At 39.9% G+C, this 20,788-nt stretch overlaps 2 protein-coding genes across 2 annotated transcripts in view; one reads left to right on the forward strand and one right to left on the reverse strand.

Annotated features, from left to right (window-relative positions):
- The window catches only part of LOC126757905 (serine-rich adhesin for platelets), an 84,579-nt gene that overhangs the window by 46,244 nt on the left and 17,547 nt on the right, over positions 1 to 20,788 (forward strand). The window lies entirely within an intron of this gene.
- On the reverse strand, positions 504 to 16,899 carry LOC126757901 (uncharacterized). Its single transcript, XM_050471803.1, has 6 exons — positions 13,592 to 16,899; positions 8,533 to 8,721; positions 3,308 to 3,449; positions 3,010 to 3,162; positions 2,567 to 2,939; positions 504 to 878 (listed from the first exon to the last, which is right to left on the reverse strand). Exons 1-6 carry the CDS (start codon positions 16,887 to 16,889, stop codon positions 609 to 611), a joined length of 4,425 nt encoding a protein of 1,474 aa, XP_050327760.1. The 5' UTR covers positions 16,890 to 16,899; the 3' UTR covers positions 504 to 608.

Raw genomic sequence — 20,788 nt, forward strand, 5'->3', positions numbered from 1 at the left:
AATAAGTGGACCGAAGTTAACGTTGAATTTTTTTGAACCCCTCTACTTACTTTTCTTTGATGTACGCAAGTGGATAACCAAAATCTCATTTACTCGCACACACACACACGCGGTCTGAAAACTTTGCCAGCACACTTACTCAGCTAACATGTAGTGAATCTTAAATCTTGCACGCATTCCAATCGAAAACCATTGCATTTGCATTTCACATAAAAAAACATTTGATTATTTTCATTTTCATTTCATTTTATTATTCACTTGGATTGTCTGTACGCTTTCATTTGTTTAAACAAACTTCAGTCCATTTAAATGCAACTAATCGGCCAAAATTACACTTACTTTAAGCCAGTACAACATAAATACGGTAATAAATTACTTTTACAAATACAATAAATAAATAAATAAATAGGCATTACTATAATTGGCATTTTCGTTACTAAGCTAAATTGGCTTTTGCTGGACTACACACTTCTTGCAGTTAATTAGGTAGTTTACCGGCCAGACTTAACTTTAAGTCAGCATTGCAATAAATAAATATTAAATTAATAAATAAATAATTTAAATAAATTATGTTAAATTAATTTAGAAAATTAAACTAATCCACAATTTTACAAGGCACGTTTTCGACTGTATTTGTTGCCCTGTGTGATGGCGCGCGCCACCGTCTCAGCGAAAGTGTAACCGTCCCTGCCGTTAGGTTCGATATGGCTGGCGGGTAGCACGAAACCGTAGCGGCCTGTGTCACCCATTTCAATTGTGTAGGCGTATTTGATGCCAGCAAAGCCCTTGGCCCAATCATCCGAACCGCCGGCTGCTGGATAAAGTGTCGTGGCTGATGGGCCGACTGTGTACTTGCCACCAGACTTCTTGGTGATGGTCTAGTTATAGAAAAATAAATTAAATTTTAAGAACTCAGTAATAAACTTAGTGTGATAAATATAGTTTTTAATTTTAATTTTTTGTTACAATAAGCTTTAATAATGTTAATTTTAACGGGTCCGGTTTATAAGTTCACTTATAGCTCCAAAGCTAAGTTTAATTTATTTGAAGTTTTTGGTCAAAAATAGAATTGGTTCTTCCACATTCTCACCAAAAAACCATATCAGATTTACGACCTGTTCAGTCATATGCATTTTGTAGGACAAAAAACAAGTCAATTGGCCTAAACATTCATTGATAGACTATAGACTTGGAAAGTTTTAGTTTCAGTATCTTTTCAACAACATTGTTTTTAAAAAATGCCTCTAGTTTTATATTTAGCAACCGCAATATGTTTAAGCAAGTCTCTTAGCGAAGACAATTTAGATGTAAATTAGCAAAGTCGAGTTTGGGACTTAGATAGATAGTAAAATTGAGGCTTTGCACTACGACCTATGGTGCCCTCCCCTATATCACATATGGTCGCAAAGGTCCAGCATCCTGAACAATTCCAGAAGCTTGCTGGCGTGACTGAGGTGATGTGATCCCTGTCCACGTAGATGGAAACTAGAGCCTTGAGCCTGCTTCTGCAAATTGCTGGGCAATCTAGAATCAGTTGTTATGGAATTTCCTGTTCCATCCCGCAGAACCGGCAGTTTGCGCCAGAGCCTATGCCCATGTTAGACAAGTGCTTCGTGAGCTTGCAGTGCCCTGTATAGAACTTAACAAGGGGACGGAATTTGTCTCGTGGGAGGTTGATCATTTCCTTAAATCTTGCAAGGTTATACCCACCCAGAAGTAGTTTGGCATGGCGCATTCCTGCTGTCTGCTGCCAATGCTGTTCTCTCCCCACTCTCTCCTCTCTCCTTTATAGTGTGCGACCCCAGTGCAATGCATGGTTCTGGCCCCATCATCCTGGACGCTGCCGCAGAGCGTGCTAGTTCGCCGGCCAGCCGAGTGTGGAACCCAATTAATGGCATGCAATTTAGTTTAAAACGCTAGCGTGTGGGTGCTAACTACAGAGTGCTTCAATTTCGTTTCCAAAAAATAGAAAACTATACTTTTGGTAATTACTCTATTATATAGTTTCGATTGTAACACCGATTATTTTCAGGGAAAACCACAAATATTACCCTCTAATAAATGCTTTGTTTCTACAGTTTCTCACTACTATTGTTTTAACAACTAAAATCGAGTATTTTTTAGCAATCTCTCCATTGGGACAGTGGTCTAATCTGGCAAAATTTAAGTATAAAATTTTTTATGGTTACTTAATGTAAAAATAACTAATTGTTCACTGCCTGCTGGCGACACACGACCGCAGGATGGGGCTGACAGATCAAGAAGACTGTAGGAAATGTCTAGAGCAAGGCACCAGAGAAACAATGGAACATCTCTTGTGCACTTGCTCCGCATTGGCAAGACTACGCTGTAAACATCTGGGATTTCCACGGTATGATACACTGGAGAAGGTATCGATAATGGGGTCGCAGAGTCTGTTAAAACTCGCGTCAAGCACAGGCATTCTAAAGGATGACTTGCAGCTGAACTCCATCTGGTATCGAATAGGACCAAAATTGGTCTATGCGTGGCTTATAGGCCTACCAGATAAAACCTAACCTAATGTAAAAATAATTATTTAACTTACCGTTCCTGCTTGGCGCGCCACACGATCCAAATCCGCTTTATCGGCAGTTGGCTGATAATCATAACCCCATGGATACAAGATGTACTGACCATAACTGTGGAACGAAAGGAACGCCTTGAAGGTGTCGCGCGGATAATTGCTAATGAATTTCGAAATATAGAATGTCTCCGGTTCCGAGAAAGCTTTGCTGCCGCGATAAGTTTGCGCGCATGGATTTGCCGATGTACCCTTGCCGCCCCATTTGTAACCGAAGTTACGATTCAAATCGACACCGGGGCATTGACGGCCATGCGAACGCATATTCTTGCGCCAGAGACGATCGGTGGTGTGTGTGTACTCATAACCATCGGGATTAGCCACAGCGTGTATGTACCTGTTGGCAAGTGAAATGGAAATTGAATTCACTATGAAAGTGGCAATAAGTGCGGCTTACGGTGGCTTACCAATTGACATTGCGCATATATTCGGGCAAGTTCTCCCAATCTTCAATCAATTGATTGGCAATATATGTGACCGTTGCGGGGCTAATCCACTCGCGTGCGTGCATGCCACCATCGATCCAGATGCCGGGATTGCCAGGATTACCATTGGAGATTCTATAAAGCGGAAAAAGTGAATATGAAAATTATTGTGAGGGTGTGGAAAGTGTGGCGCATGGATTTGAAAGCAAGTGAAATTTTATTTCTGGGTTATGTTCGGAAATTTTTTATTATTATTTTGAAATATTATATTTATGCTCACTTTAAGATTTTCAATGGACGTTTCTGTATAGAATAGCCAATTGTTTCCACAGAGCAAATGTCGGGATATGTTTTTGCCATTGTATCAAAGAAACCATGTATGTCTGCGAGACGATGATAGGCCTTCCAAGTCAAGCGGTGTCCTGAAAATATTCAAAAAAAAGGAACAGTAAATAAATAAATCAACAAATCACATATGCTTTCTTTGATTGAAAAAGTTTTCCTTTTTGTGGTGCGCAAATTAAATTCACTCGAGCGTGAAATCCATAAAATGTTTGACAAACACCACCCACCCACCAAAGCAGTCGTAAAAAACGCCGGATATGGCAGAAAGTATGCAATAAGTATCAAATTGCCAATAAATACAACTTGACTCTGTCGTCTTTAAGTAAGCGCTACAAAGTACAAGGGTCCCGCCCCTCCTGTGATTTGAACTTGATTTAAAGGAAAATGCACTAAATGCGCATATAATATGTATGTATGTATATATTGGTATATTTGGGCTTAGCACTTATTGCCTTTGTCATTTGGGGCATTCGTCCAAGGTTTGTGCGTTCACCAAAGAGGGTTCGCGATAATTGCAGCGCCATTTATGTTACAATGTTGCACTTTTACATTTAGAATTTGGGGACTCGCATTTTGCTTTAGTCGTCATTGTTTTAACAGCTCGACATTCGAATTGAAATTGCCTTCCTATTGATTAAACAATTCCTTAGTGCATTTGATTGATTGCCGTCCGTAAAACTGAAGACAGTCTTAATTGACGCAATGCACACGAATGCGGAATTGTTTAAGGAAATTGATGCAGTACTGGTTGATAGAGTTAGCTGACACTTTAAGAATAGAAAAGGGACGTGAAAGACATAGCGTTCTCGAACATTTCATTATTAGAAAACTCTGCACAAAGTGGATGTCGCGTGAGCTCATCGAAAGGACTGATTTATCGTGTTAGAAATCAGCGAAAACGATGGCAAAATTCGCAAGAGTTCGGCTTCGAAATGCCTGCTAGAATTTTACTAACCGGATCTGGGCTCTGTCGATTTTTACATGTGTCTAAACCAGAAAAGATAGCCGCCTGAAAAAAATCGTATACAGTGAAACCTGTTTTGAGTCAAAAGATTAATCGCACGGAGAAAATAGTAACGAAAAATCCCTACAATTGATGTATGACTCTCGATAGTTGAATAATAAAATCAAATTTGCCTACTGAAAAAAGATTTTGGGACTTTGAAGGCTATTAGAATATTAAAAAGTTTTTTTCGAGCAAAAGTTAGGTTAATCTGGTAGGGCCATAAGCCACGCATAGACCAGTTTTGTTTCTTTGCGATACCAGATGGAGTTCAGTTGTTAGGTCCAAGAGGAGTAGTCACCCTTTGGGATGCCTGCGCTTGGCATAAATTGTAACAGATCCTGCAGCCGCTAATCCGCTAATGTATCATACCATCTGGGGTCCCTAGATGCTTACAGCGTAGTCTTGCCAATGCTAGACAAGTGCACAAGACATTCACTGTTTCTCTTGTGCCCAGCTGTATACATTTCCTGCAGTCCTCTCGTTCCGTCAACTCCATGCTGCGGGCGTGTTTCGCCACCAGACATTGACCCGCAAGTTCCTACAGTCTCTTCTATCGAGTGCCAATAGGAATTTTATATCCTTCTCAGTTAGTTGGGAAAATTTTTATAACTCTGCAATTATTCCGACGCTGCGAGTATATTTTATTGTTACAACATTGACTTTTATGAAATTCGTCTTCTTCTTCTTCTCTTCTTTGACACCACAAAACTTCGCCACTTGCCTCTACCCTATGCGAGGTCACGACAGTTGTACATGCCAAGTGCAGAGAGGTTGCTATGCACTTGGTCCTTACAATAAATGCGTGGGCGTTCCTACTTCTGTTATATCCACGTCGTCATAGACCTCATTTCATTCTTTATTGGCGTAGACGGCTATAACCGACTTTAGAACAGTGCACCAGTCATTCTTTCTTTTTGCTGTTTGGCGCCAATTTGAGATTCCAAAGGCAGCCAGGTGCTTCCCTACCTGATCTCACCAACAGAGTGTAAGTCTTCCTTTTCCTCTGCTTGCTCCGAGGGATACTATGTCGAATACTCCCAGAGCTGGAGTATTTTCATCCATTCGGACGAGATGACCTAGCCAGCGTAGCCGCTGTCTCTTAATTCACTAAACTATGTCAAAGACATTGTATAACTCGGACAGCTCATCGTTGCATCGACTGCGGTGTTCGCCGTTACCAATGTCCAAAAGATCATACATCTTCCGGAGAACCTTTCTCTCGAAAAACTCTTCTTGTTATGCAAATTTTAGAGATTCTACTACTAAATTATCTAGTAATCCACGTTATCTATCCACTATCATTAACTCTCAATCGAAGTTACCAAAGTGTCGCTATATGTCTCTTTATTTTTTCTTTTAACTACATTCGTGTCGCAATAGCGTCTGTCAACTGCAGCAATAATTCTGCCGCACTTAAAATTGACTTTATCATTTAATCAGGGCGTAACAAAACACGAAAGCCCGAAATTTACACATCATTATGTAACCGAAAAATAAACTCAAGCGCGGCATACCAAAGTATAACAAAGCGTAGCCAAAAATCACCGAAAAACTTAGAAGGGTGTAAGTGCTTAGAAGAGAACTTAGCAATGCATGGCAAAGGTGTCAAGAGGCCAACTCCCCCTTGTAAAAGTTGGGAATATGTACGTAATTTTCGTGGCAACTGGAGCTCCTGTGCTCGTGTTGATTTTCGATAAATTAGTTAGTACGCCCAAAAATTTGTGGTGTCACATATACAAACAATCGAAAATGTATTAGAAGACAAATAACTAACACTTCTCAAACCCAAACAATAAAAAAGTCATTTAGCGCAGTCAGGCGTGTAAGAATTACATGCTCTTGCCACACTGCTTGCTTACTGCAAGCCATGCATTGTCCTCACAAGCGTGCGCCATTGTCAGCTAAACGTCATTTTTCATACCGCCTTATGACAGTGGCTGGCTGCAAACATATCGACAAAGTTAGTTTGGCGTAACTAACGGCCCAACAGCGCAACACCCCCCCACAAACAGCGCATAAAAGTGGCACCACCACTGCCATTGCCATTAACTCCGTTATAACCGTCCCCATCGAATTGTCTGCATTGCCAAAGTTTTGTGCGAAGGTGTTGGCATACAGACGACACAGACGAGCAAATGCAACAACCCCCGAAATTTTCAAATTGTGTTGATTTTCTTACTTATTTAACGCAACTACTTTTTGCAGCTCAACGGAAAAGTTTTCTCCGTTTTTCCTCTCGCTATACCTCCTTCGGCACACGGTGGCAGTTTTGTCACGATAACGGCGCACTTTTTATTCATTGAGGGTATTCAAACTAGTTAACCTCGTAACTCGACAATTTTTTACGCGAATTTTATTGCTTTGCACACCAGCTGATTACATTTAAACTGTCGATTGATAAAATTAAATTTTTTTTTATGTTCGTGTGAAGTTCGACGTACTTATATTCATTAAACGACGAGTTTATATGAAATTTTGTGTTATTAATGGAATCATGGGATGTCCAGTCCCTTAATTGGGAAGGTGTCGCTGCCCCACTGGTTGATGTCCTCGGAAAAGTCTACTTCGAATTGGGTAGGCAATTGAGAACTAAAGTCCTCTCTCGACGAACAAAAACCATGCGTGGACATTGCGAATTTTCGAGAGTAAGGTTCTGCGAAAGATTTATGGTCCTTTGCACAATGGCAACGGCGAGTATCGCACTTGATGGAACGATGGACTGCACGAGATAAGTATACTACGTCGACATTAACCTAGTTCAGCGAATTAAGAGACAGCGGCTGCGCTGAATAGGTTATGTCGTATGGAGGAAAACATTCCAGATCTGAGAGCATTCGACACAGTTCCCGCCGGAGGAAGCAGTGGAATAGGCAGACTTCCATTCCGTTGGAAAGACCAGGTGGAGAAAGACCTGGCTACACTTGGAATATCCAATTGGCGCCAAACAGCGAAATGGAAGAACGACTGACGCGCTGTTGTAAACTCGGTTATAACCACGTAAGCGGTGTTTATGCCAATGAAGAAGAAGAAGAATGAAATCACGGCTGCAGAATTGTTGCAAAAGTTTTAGAAGTATTTTGAAGAGTTTACTGTATATAAAGCAAAAGACAATTTATAGAAACAGTGCTTAAAAACCGTCGTGTTGGCATCAGAGAGATAGCAGAGGATCTTAATATCACTTTTGGCTTGATCAAACATTTTTTGGTTAATCTTTTGGGTATGAAGTTTGTGAATGCTAGACAAGGACCGAAATAGCTAAATATTTTGCAAAAACGATGTCGGGTAGAGATCACGAAAAAGTAGATTTACAACGAACCCTACATTATCAAACGCGTCATTACTGGCGACGAAACTTGGGTTCATGAAAATGAATCGGAAACTGAAAAAAAAATCAAAACTCTCATAAGATTAATCATAACTCCCATAAAATTGATCACAAATCGACAAAGAGCTATGAGCAGTTCATGCCAGTTTTTACTATCTCTCCTGGTTCGTCGAAAGTATGACTGTCGAGACGTTTCAGTCTCAGTCTTGCAAAGACGGGACATTGATCAAACGTTACGGGTGACGAGATCTGGGTTTGTGAAAATAAACCGGAGACTGAATAAAAGTGGAAAAAACCCAAAACTCCCAAAAGAAGCACATTGCTAAGGGCATGCAGTTCAGTTGATGTTCTACGTTCTACTCTAGGCCCGAAGGATCTGGCAATCGTACAGGAGCTGTTCGCTGACCAAAGCCTGCTAAGCATATGCGTGGTCCATAGGTCCAGTGCTAGAACGCAAGATGACAAGAGAGATCCAACTCGTTCCCACACCGTTGTGAGCGAGGTTTTTGTGCAAAATAAAGTAACAAAAGACAGCAAGCAACTAATATTTAACTGAGTTGTGGTATAACGAATTACAGTTAACGTTGGCATCGTGAATACCCCTTAGTTAGGATATTTATATGTGCATGATGAAGCATGTGCTCTTTGAATAAAGTGTGAATTGTTGCCCGTGACGGCGTCAACATGTTACACATTTACACCTGAAACAACACCTCCGCGCTTTGCCTACCGGCGCTCATCTAATGGAAACGTCTGCCATTTTTTTGTTTTTTTGCTATGGAGTGAATTTCTTTTGCTTGTTTTTGGTTAAAAAGTTAGCAAAACTTACCCTTTCGGTTCTGGTATTGTGCGATTTCCGCTGCGCTGGGATTTTCCGTTTCGATGACATTTTGTAAATTATCGATGAGAACGATGCGCGACAGATTTGCGGCGCGTACATGCTGTGCGGCTTCGGCCAAAACTTGTGGCTTCAACAAGTAATCGACCTCTTGTTTCACCTCCTTCCACAGTTGACCACCTGCAGTTTGTTTTTTGGTGTTTTTGTGGTTGGTTGGTTAATTATTAGTTGAAAGCACAAATGGGAATCGCGCCGCGTTCGTGTGAAAATGGAAGAAAGCAAAAAAACAAAAGTGAAAAATAAAGAAATTAGAAAATTTTTCAATAGATCGATTGTACATTAATAATAAATTTTTTCATAATTTCTGCTACATTCAAGTAGTATAAGTATTCATGAACATATGGGTATGTGTGTGTGTACGAATAGGCGGCAATTGTTTGAAGAGCTACGAAATTGCGGAACGAATCGATTATGGAAATTTGTTAATTACTGTAACTTCACTCAGAGCCTTATGAGTTTCTTAACCTATGGTAGTGCATAAAATAACGGTAGCTTATTAGTTATTTAGTTATATGTTTTTTATTACAAAAACAGAGCTCAGTGGCATGGACCACCAACCGCTGTGGCCGCTAAACTAATTAATGGTCGTCATATAAAAAAATAGATTATTTAAAATTTTACAAATACAAAGTAAGAAGGTTGCCAGCTCTTTGAGAATTTGAAATAAATTTGTAAAATTTAAAAAATACAAATTTCTATAAAAAAATAGGCAACCGAATAAAATTATTGAAAAACTAAGTAAAAGGTTGCCACTTTTTTGAAAATTTAAAATTTTTTTTTTAACTATTAAAAAGACAAATTACTAAAGAAATTACAAAATAATAAAATTAATGAAAAACAAGGTGAGAAGGTTGCTACCTCTTTGAAAATTTTAAATATGTTTTTTTTAATTTTAAAAATACAACTTACTAAAAAACAATACAAAAAAATAAAATTAATGAAAAACAAAAGAAAAAGTTTGCCACCTCTTGGAAAATTTGATAATTTTTTTAAAACGTGGAAATAAAAAATATAAAAACAAATACAAAAGAATAAAATTAACCAAAAGTAAAGCACGAAGATTGCCACCATTTTGAAACAAATAATATATATTTTTTTTTTATTTTAGAAATTCAAGTTATTACAAAAAAAAATAAAGCGATTAAAATTAATAAAAAACAAATTAAGAAGGTTGCCATCTCTTTGAAAATTTTAAATAATTTCTTTTTAATTTTAAAAATACAACTTTTAAAAAAATTGTTATGAAAGTTGCCACATTTTTGAAATATAGTTCGTTTTTAATTTTAGAAATACAAATTCTTACCACTTGAAAATTTTAAATATTTTTCTTTTATTAAAAAAATACAAATTACAAAAGAATTAAATTAATGAAAACAAAGTAAGAAGGTTGCCACCATTTTTTTTAATTAAAAACATTTGTTAAAATTAGCAATATGAATTGCTAAAAACATACAAGTGAATAAAATTAACAAAAACTAAAGCAGGAAGGTTGCCACCCTTTTGATTTTTTTTAATTAAAAGGTGGGGAGACAAAACTTCAAACTAGTTTTAATTAGGTTTCAAAAATATATTAATTTTTAAATAGGTTGCAAATTTTGCCCAGAGTTGCCACCTACTTGAAATTTTTAGTTCAAACATTTTTTTTAATATTTTTAGATATTATATACTTTTCGAAACAGATATAATAAGGGAACGATTCCATCCAAATAAAAACTTGTTTTTTGAGGGTGGCCACTATTGGAAATTTGTTTTTTAAATTTCTAAACGTTGTATTGTAATATTGGTATTAATGAGAGGTTTCTCACTTTTCGAATTATTTGAAATTATATATTGTATGTTGCTCTGCATTAAAGGTTCTATTATTTTCAATTATAAGATATATTTGTTTTTGTATCAAATAACGTTGTGACGCTGTGAGAAGACTTTAAATTAAAGTGCTCTTAACCATTACTATGAAAAAGCTCCTTAACTTATAAATACATAAGTATATATGTATATTATATACGTATATATGTACCTACATATATATATGCGTATATGAATATGCGTGTAATATATTTTTTAATAATTCCTGCTGAGAAAACTCATTATAAACATTTCTGCTATCATCACAAACTCATTAACCATGAGAAAATTCTTATTTGCAGACTTTTTTGTGATTGCACGAGTAAAAAAGTTGAGTATATTTCGTTATATCATCAGAATCTGCTCTGCACGACGGCGCAGGCGATTAGCCAGAGCATGGATATGGACTTATGCATATTTGTTGTAGCTATATGTATATGTGTTCATATATACATATGTATGTATATATTTACGTATATACACATGTACGGACGTACATAAGTAACAGCAGCTGCTGTATATGCATAAAAACAGTTATTTGGACGCGTTTGATATTGAATTTAGGTTGTCATTTGCCATAGGTATAGGTTTGTTATGTTTGTATGTCTTGCTACATTGACCTTGAATGATACAGCATATTCATATATTCATATAAAAAAAAATATTTATAAAAAAGATATTATTTTCGATAGTAAAAACTGTTTGTTGCTAAATTTTAAAAATATTTATATTTCGCACACTTTCTCTGTGCATTTGAAAATAGCGCGCATTTTTGCCAACAAACTTAAATTTTTTTCATAGACTTTTTTGTGGCACTACTCTCCTTCTGCATGCATTTATGTATATCTCGCTTCATTAGCTGAATATAGATTACTTATTTGCATTACTTTTCAATTACTTTACTTTTACTTTCGCTCTGGCGGCTGTGCAAAGAAAGCTAACTACTCTCATTGTTCAGCTCGTGGCCAGCTGCAGCTGAGGCTCCTTTCCTTTGCCCATTTTAAATGCCAAGCGCGAACACAGTTTTATATGCACTCGGCAGCTCAGTGGCGGAAAAGTATGCTGCAGCATACAAAATCAGTTAGGCAAATTCAAAATGTTAACGTTTAAAGTGAAATTACAAAAATTGAAAAAACAAAAAAAAAAGAAAAAAATCCAATAACAATAAAAATAAACTATGCAAATGATTAAAAGTAAATAAATAAATCAGTTAAGTAAGTGCAGAGAGTAGCAAAGAAGCCCAATTGACGACTGTTTTGTATGTATTTGTGTTGCATGAGCAGCAGCAACTTTTTCCACCGAGTAATGCAGCAGGTAAAGCGCTTGCGCAGATTAATAAACTGTTTGCAAGAGACGCATCTGCGAGGCCAACGAAGTTTTTTCTAAATTTTTGTATTTGTTTATGGTATTAAGACTCGCTTTTGTTATTTTGAGGATGTTTTACATTATGAACTTTCTTTTTTTTTCAAAAATATTAAGCCGACAAGATCTGAGTTAAAGATACTTTTCCACAAACAAAATTTAAAAAAATATCAAAATCAAATTTTTCGTTGCAGAATATAAGACAAAGTTTGTCGACAACTTTTGATGGCCTATCATTTTAGATATTTTAGAAATATCTCTTTCGATGATGTCGGTCGTGGTATAATTTGTACTTTTATATTCTAAGTTTTTCTGAAGGTTTACAATGAATCGTCACAAATTATTGATTTTGATACTCCTGTTTTGTATAAATACTTGCTATTTGTTGATCTATTGAACAAAGCGGTTTTTCGAGGAAAGCAGAAAATAGTAAATAACATCCTCGTAGACGAATGATTGGATAGTGTAACTATGCATATAGCAAATTTTAGTCTACTAGTCTTCAAAAACATTGACGAAACAATATTTACCCATATCCAGTATGTCTGTTCGTCTGTCTGTATATTCGCGAACTAGTCCCTTAGTTCTTTAGATATCGTTCTCAAATTTCGCATACGTCCTTTTTTCCCAATGTGCTATTAATACGTCGGAACCGCTCATATCGAACCACTACGGCATATAGCTGCCATACAAACTGAACAATCAGAATAAAGTTCTTGTATGTAAAACTGCTCTATTTGCTAAGATATCTTCACAAAATCTTGCTGAGATCATTATCCAAAGCATAGCTACAATTTTCAAACAAATTGTTCAGATCGGATCACTATATTATATAGCTGCCATACAAACAGACCGATCAAACTTAAGCCCTTATATGGAAATTTGTTCTATTAAATAAGACATCTTCACAAAATTTGGCCTGCGTTTGTTCTAGGCAATGCGAGTCTCTCTAAATAAATTTTTCGGTTCGGAACTGTGAAAAGTACTTCACAATTTTTTCTTTTTTCAAAAATTAATCTCGAAGTAATATTTTAGTGGCGCAGTAACGACGCTACTTTCGCTGCCAAGTCACTATCTAGCCAATTTACCCTTCACATTCCTATTTGTTTTGAACGCAATAAATTTGCCACATCAAAAATGGCACTGTAAACGCCCAAGGCTTGCTGTGTGTGCCTGCCTGCATCCCTTTCACATTGGCATTTGCCTGCGACGGCACGTGAAGCGTAAGCGAATTTTTGAACGTTTTGCAAACTTTCTAACTGCACATTTTGTCTTGCATAAAAAGTGAAAAATATCTATGTATATATGTATAATATTGAAAATAGTTCAAAAGCCGTCACGTTGCAGCAGTGCCATTAGCCTAATTACCATGATTTTTTGTGTGTCTGTCAGTTAGTTAGTCTGTTGGTTTGTAAGTACGGCTACTTATTGACGCTAACCTCTACAGCCAGTGATTAACATATCTGCCGACATTTTTCTATTTTTCTCTTGGTCACATAGTAAAATGAGCGCCATCACACACACACATACGTGCATGCACCAATACAGAGGCATGCTTCCTGTCAGGCTCCTCATGCAGCGCACTTGCCTGCGCTTTTCACTGCCAATGCCAGCACAGCCGCTAAACAAGCGCACCAAGCATTCACTTTCACTGTGCCAACACGCTGTCCTCTACCCCCTAACCTCCTTAACCCCCACCATACACGGTTCGCATCGACCTGTTGTCTACTATTTAATTATTGTTGTGATAGCTGTTGTTGTAGTTGCCACTGGCCACACTTACCGTATTTGGTTTGCAGCTCATCCGCCATTTTCCTATCGTGATCACTTTGCACAACAATTCTCCAGACCTGAGCACCATCGTAGCGTCTTAACTGTGCATTCAAATCAGCGTCATCGTCATCCTTTAGATTTTCTGTGGTTAACTGTTGTTTGTTGCCATTGAGTTGCATAAATGAGGCATTCACATAATTGAGCACGCTATCCATGACGTTTAGTGGTGCTACTGTGGGCGCTGCTGCAGCGGCGGGTGGACTGTTGACACCGACAAGTGCTGCCATTAATGGTGCTTCGTCATTTTCGACTTTTACTGGCAATAGTTGTTGTTGCTGTGGCACTTGGATGATCGTTGTGAGCAACGAATTGCTGGGTTCGATTGGGGCGGCGTTCAGCGGTTCCGTAACAAGCTCAAGCGGTACTTCTGCAGGTGCATCGGCGAGTATTTGTTGGACCACAGGCGTTTGTGCCTCAGTTTGTGGTTGTTCTTCAGCGATCTGTTCTTCTGGCTGTTGTTGAACAACTGATTCCTCTTGCTTCAATTGCTCGACTTGTTCGTGCACCGCTTTGATTTCCTCTTCCAAGTGTTCTTCTGCTTGTTCTTTTAGATTTTCACTTTCTTCGGCTTCTTCCAATGGCTGTTGCTCTACTACTTGCTCGGACTCTTGTGCCTGTTGTTCTTCAGCATGCTGTTGTGCAATTACAAGTTGAGCTTCCTGAGCTTCTTGCTCGTTCGCTTGCTGTTGCGGCTCCTGAGCTTCTTCCGCTACTGCCTGCTGTAGCAGCTCTTCAGACGTGGTCTTCTGAGCTTCTTGTTGTTGCTCTTGTTCTTCTTGATTTTCTACAAGTTGTAGTGGTGTTTGAGGCTGTTGTTCTTCGTCTTGCACCAACTCTGCAGCTGGTACGGCTTGTTCCTGTCCCTGTTGTTCTTCCAAGTTTTGTGCTTCTGGTTGTGTTTCGGACTCTGTTAGTTGTTGCACTTCTTCCAATTTCTCCTCCACTATTTCCTGTGTTTCGGGTGCTGCTTCTTCTTCTGTTGGCATCGATTCTTCTTCCAATTTCTCTTCTGTAATTTGCTGACTATCATTTTGTGTTGCCTCTTCGTTTACTTCAGCTTGATTGGCCGCGGTTTCTTGCACTTCTTCATTAGTCAATTCCTGCTGTTGTTCCGATTCTGACAGCTCACTGTTAGCTTCGGACACTTGTTGCTCCAATTGCTCTTCTTTAATTTCTTCTGGTTGCGATTCTTCTGCAATTGGCGCTTCTTCTTTAATGTCTTCACTAGCAGTTTCCTCAAGCTTAATGCTTTCTTTAACATCTTCAGCCGTTGATTCTTGCTCAAAAATGATATCAGCAGGAGTTTCTTCTGGTGTAGCGACTTCCGCCACTTCTCCCACTGGTAAAGTGTCTTCCGCAATATTTTCCATATTTTCGGCCTGTAGACTTTCTCCAATTACCGTAGCATCCTGCGTAACTTCATCTAATTGCTGGTTAGCGGCTTCCGGTTTTAGCTCTTCGGTTTCCACGTCGGTATTCATTGTTTCTTGCTGTTGGTTCTCAGTTATTTGCGCTGCTTCAGCCAATTGGTTTCCTTCAAGAGTTTGAGTTTCTCCAATCAACTGATGTTCTTCAGGGGTTTGGATTTCTTCAATTGCTTGCAATTCTTCCGCAGTTTGACTTTCCTCTGCCATCTGATCGTTTTCTGTTTGTTGCGCTTCTTCAACGATTTGAGTTTCGTCGATGTGTTTATCCCCGGTAATTTCCTCGTCTTTGTTGTTATCTTCTAGGTGGTCTCCGTTTGGTGTCAGCGCCTCAGCATTGGTTTCTTCAGCCTTGTTATCCTCGGCAATCATTTCTGCCAGTTCAGCTTCAATTTCTTTTTCAATGGCTTCGGCCATGGGATTCACTTCATGCTCTTCCGTAGCTACGACATCTTCACTGGCTTCTACTTTAATTTCGTGCTTAAGCACTGAACCATTTTCTTCTACTTTAGTCAAATCTTCCGTATTTGGGTTTTCAGCCTCTGGATTAGTATTTGCAATCTCATTTTCTTGACTTTGGGTTTGCATAATAGTATCGGGTAACACATTTGACTCTTCCTCATTTAGAGTATCTTCATTATTAGTGCTTTCTGGTTGGACCTCCACAATTTCTTCTGGCACCGGCTCTGCATTTGCAATAATTTCATCAGGTTTGCTTGCCGCGTCTTCAGCAATTTCATTCTCTAGAGAATGCTCGTTTTCTTCTTTTTTAATTTCGTTTTCCTCTACATTCACCTCGTTCACTGTGCTGTCACTGATAGGCAAGGGTTTGCTGTTTTCCGGCTCAATGTGCACTGCTTCCACGGGCACTGAAACGATTTCGGGTAGTAAATCCTCTTCCATCGCAGACAAACTTTCGATGGCATCCTGCTCCGCAGCTTCCTGGATATTATCAGTTTCTTCGTTTTTCTGCACATTCGTTTCACTTTCGTCCAATATTTCACTCTCAACTGGCACTAAATTACTTGGCTGCTCATCAGCCAACTGCGCATTCTCCATATCCTTCTCGACTTCCACAACGGCATCGGCAATCATGTCGGCAATAGTTTCATGTTCGGCACTAATGGTATCCTCATTTTGTGTATCATGTTCCACCTCAGCGGTTGCGGCTGCGTTATCCACTTTTTCAATGGATTCTACTGGTACTTCCACAGCGACTACAGGCACGACCTGCTGAAGCTCCGGTTCGATGGGAATCTCCAAAATCTTATCATCTAAATTGGGTAGTTCTTCGTCCACGACACTCTCATCGTCGTTAATGATTTCTTCTGCTTGCGCCACTTGATCGGCATCGACCGTTTCAGTTTGCTCAGCGGGCACGGCGAGCAAGGACACATGCATGGGCGCATCATTGGACTCAACCATCAACATATCGCTTGCTTCGTTGGGTTGTGGTTCTTCGGCAGCACCATTTGAATCACCCGCACTTTCAATTGTATTCTTTTCAACACTTTCACGCTCGGCGGCACCACCGGCTGGCACTAACAGATAGGCATCCGTATAGCCGCTAGCGGGCACTGCTTCCAATTCCATATCATCCACCACAACGGCACCATTATCCGTTTCCGTTTTCTCTTCATAATTATTTGCAATGACCGCCGAATTCAACTCATTCTGATCGACACCCAAACGTTCGAGTGACATTGACGACGCGCGTTGGGTGGCGCAGGAAAGTAACAGTAGAGCGATTGCGTAGAACGCGAACCGCGCTGAAGGCGACAACGTTGTCGATTTTTGAAACATTTTTGATCTCCCGGCGCACATCTTTGCGAGATCTGACACTAAACACTAATAAGACAAGCCACATGCCCGTAGTGCTATTTTATACCACGATTGGGAAAGTAATTCCATTTCGTTTTCGTTGTACACAGCGCGCAGCTGCTCGTCGCTAGCCGTTGCCGTTACTACATGTAACACGTTGTTCCACCTCAGCGTTGCCGTCGCCATCGCCGCTGTTGTTGCTGCTGGTGTCTCTTTTGTCTAGTTACTCTAGCTTCCCGTCGTCTCTTGTGCAGTGGCTGCGCCGCCGTCCGCTGGCTAGCGTTATGTTTTGTCGCCAACGTTTTTACCATTTGTTATTTGTCTTTCTTCTTCGTTCATTTTTGTTGGCGTTGCTTAAAATTTGTTTTGAGCCACACAAATACCACTTGCTGGACATGCAGAGTTTAGAGTTTAAGGCAAATACCAGAGCGTGATGTGTATGTAAATGAGATGCCAATGATGACGTGAGTTTGAGGCGCCTTTGATGCGCATACGCTCTGAAAACCGCTTATAATTCGTGGTGCGCTCAGCGCTTAGCTCAACAAAGCTCCCCGTCCACTCTACATACGTATAGGTTTGTATGTGTGCATCTTGTAATTTCTTTGTTGAGAGTCAAGTGTCACTCGCGGTTTTACAGCACCGCTGCTGCTCGGCGCGCTGTTGATTGATGAGCGCTTATCGTTAAGCTCGTTAAATGTTTATTTCTGTATTTAACTTCGTGCTGCTAGCGCCATAGCGCGCGCTTCTGCGCTGATCTACAGCGATATTTCATATTTTTTCTTGCGCTCAGCATCAGCTATTGTGTCTAATTCTGATGGCGCGCGGTGAGCATTACTTTCTTAATGACTTTTGCGACGCGCAAGCGCGCACTCGCCCATTTGTCCATATGTGTGTGTATGTACTTGTCGTTGAACGTTTCTCTCGTCTATAAATTTGAGTGAGTGTGAGTGCGCTTAATACCATTTAATGTTGTCGTTTTATTTGGCATGAATTCATAATAGTCGCGGCGCTATACATGCATGTGTTTGTGCGCTTGTGTGCGCATATTTCCGCTTTAAATATCACCAGCTCTTAATACGATTAATTTTCGCTCATTTGCAGTTTCATTATAGTATCTATACATCTTGTTACTTTTGTATACCTTTTTATCAAAAAAAAAAAAAAACTATTTTCTAGGAAAAATGTTTATTTTGTCTATGGAGGGTTATACATATATAATACAGCAATGCAACGTAACCATAGGTATGTTAGGTAACAGGCACTCGCAACGAAAATATTTTTCGAAAACCAAAGAATCCTCCAAATAAGTCTGAAACAGGAGCGCCTGCTCCTCTCTAATTTATGAGGTTAGGTTAGGTTAGTCGGATAGGCCAATAAGCCACGCATAGATTAGTTTTGGTCCTTTGTGATACCAGATTTAGTTCAAGAAGAGTAGTCATCCTTTAGGATGCCTGCGCCTGACGCGAATTTTAACAGACTCTGCGACCAGGACAAGTGCACAAGAGATGCTCCATTGCTTCCCTGGTTCCTTGCTGTAGACATTTCCTGCAGTCTTCTCGATCTGTCAGCCCCATTCCGCGGCCGTGTATCGGGACCAGACAGTGGACTAGTTAGTATTCCGATCATGTTTCTGCAGTCTCTTCTATCGAGTACCAATAGGAATTTTGTGTACTTCCAATGTACCATTTTGCACATAACTTTTGCAGTATTGCACCCAGGTAGCTCGGTCCATCAAGTTTTTGTTTTCATTACCATGCTTCTGTCCAGATCATCGTAGAGACAATGCATTTTATGAAAAATAAAGTCGATTTTAGTTTAGCATTAGGTATTGTGGCTGCGTAGCGACGCACCTAAGCCTTTAGAGGACCCATTGTGAAACCACCCGGACTGAAATCTCCTATATGTACCAAACTGTGTTCCTTTCAAAAGGTTTTATTTGTGAAACCTCCGAGACATCATCAAAGCATTCTCGGCCGATAGTTACGAATCTTTACCTATGCAAAGCGTTGCATTTGCATAGAATATATCTTCTTTTTCATTGATGTAGACACGTAGACACTTAGACACTGTCAAAAGTAGCTTTGGAGCCGACGAAGAGGTGGTGTGTGTCGATCCTCATTTCACGGGTCTTTTCCAAGACTTGGCGCATAGTGAATATCTGGTCAGTTGTTGACAGTGAGGTTTAATCTGTCATACAATACGCTCGATAGAAGGAGCTAGGAGGCTTATCCCTTGGTAGTTAGCACAGATTGTGGGGACTCCCCTTTTGTGGAATGGACAGAGCATACTTAAATTCCAATCGTCGGGCATGCTTTCGTCCGACCGTATTCTACAAAGAAGCTGATGCATGCTCTTTATCAGTTCTTCGCCACGGTATTTGAATAGCTTGGCCGGCCTTGTTCTTCAGACGGGTAATTGCTATTCGAACTTCTTCATGGTCGGGCAATGGAACATCCGCTCCATCGTCATCGATTGAGGAATCGGGTTCACCATCTCTTGGTGTTATGCTTTCATTGCCATTCAGCACGCACGCGAAAAGTATTCTCTCCATAATTTCAGTGTACTCTGAGCATCAGTCACTAGATCACCTCTGGGGGTTCGACAAGAGTATGCTCCGGTCTTGAAACCTTCTGTTAATCGCCGCATCTTGGCGTAGAATTTTCGAGCATTACCCCTGTCGCCTTCTTGTCAAATTCTTCGTACTCTCGCATTTCGGCCTCTCTTTTTTTTGTCTACAATTGTGTCTCGCTTCCCTCTTTAACACTCGGAATCTACCCCATCCAGCATGTGTTCTGATAGACTGTAACTTTGCGAGGTAGGCAGTCTGTTTTCTCTCCACTGGGACACAGCACTCCTCATCGTACCAGCTGTTCTTTTGCATGGTTTCGTTTGCAGTTGTACGTAAGGAGCTTCAAATGCGGTCCCACAGATTCCTTATGTCGAGTTGCTGATGAGTGCTTTCAGAGAGCAGGAGTGCAAGAGAAGTAGAAAATCGTTCCGCTGTCTGTTGTGATTGCAGCTTCCCGACGTCGAACTTTCCTTGTGTTTGTTGACGTGCGTTTTTTGCTGCACAGAGACGGATGCGTATCTTGCCTGCAACAAAATAGTGGTCCGAGTTGATGTTAGGACCTCGAAGCGTACGCACATCTAAAAAGGCGTGTTATCCGTCTATCACACAATAATCGATCTGGTTGGTGGGGTTTTGATCCGGAGACAGACAGGTTGCTTGATGAATTGTTCCATGCTGGAATCTATGTAGTACTACAAATAACCATATTTCGGGCCCAGGGGAAGTCGATCGGCCTCAACCCTCAACCTTTGTATTGCACGTTTTTGACATCGGGTAGCACTCATAGGTGCTCTCCAAGCGCTCATAAATGACACATCGTCCTACTCTTCCGTCGGGCCGTGAGCGCGCCCCCAATGAAAAGCATAAAATATATAATAACTACAAGTAAGTAAAGGCATATAAATTCCCTCTTTATCGGATTATAATTGTTGGGAGGATCGGTATAAAAATAGTATTTTTATAGATAGCAATTATAATGGATAATAAATTAATAATCGATTACCTCTTCTCCTTTGGCACTAGAACCGTGGGTCGCTCTTGGCCAACAACACAAAACTTCGCCAGTTGCCCCAATATGGTAATTTGCAAAGTCCCGACAGTTGTACATCCCAAGTGCATTCAGCCCGCTTTGCACTTGTTGCTTCCATTTAATGCGTGGGCGCCCGTGTTTTTGTTGACCGCCAAGGAAACGACTCCAAGGACTTTGCGGAGAAAAGTTCGCTCGATTGGTCCAAATACTTTCTCATATCGCTTCGGTACCGCGCCGTATAATAGGACGAGAGCGATCTGCTGTCCTTCTTTTAAGATGAAATCTGTAGAAAAGAATTACTAA

Source organism: Bactrocera neohumeralis, chromosome 5 (assembly GCF_024586455.1).
Source record: "Bactrocera neohumeralis isolate Rockhampton chromosome 5, APGP_CSIRO_Bneo_wtdbg2-racon-allhic-juicebox.fasta_v2, whole genome shotgun sequence".
Taxonomy (NCBI): Eukaryota; Metazoa; Arthropoda; class Insecta; order Diptera; family Tephritidae; genus Bactrocera; species Bactrocera neohumeralis.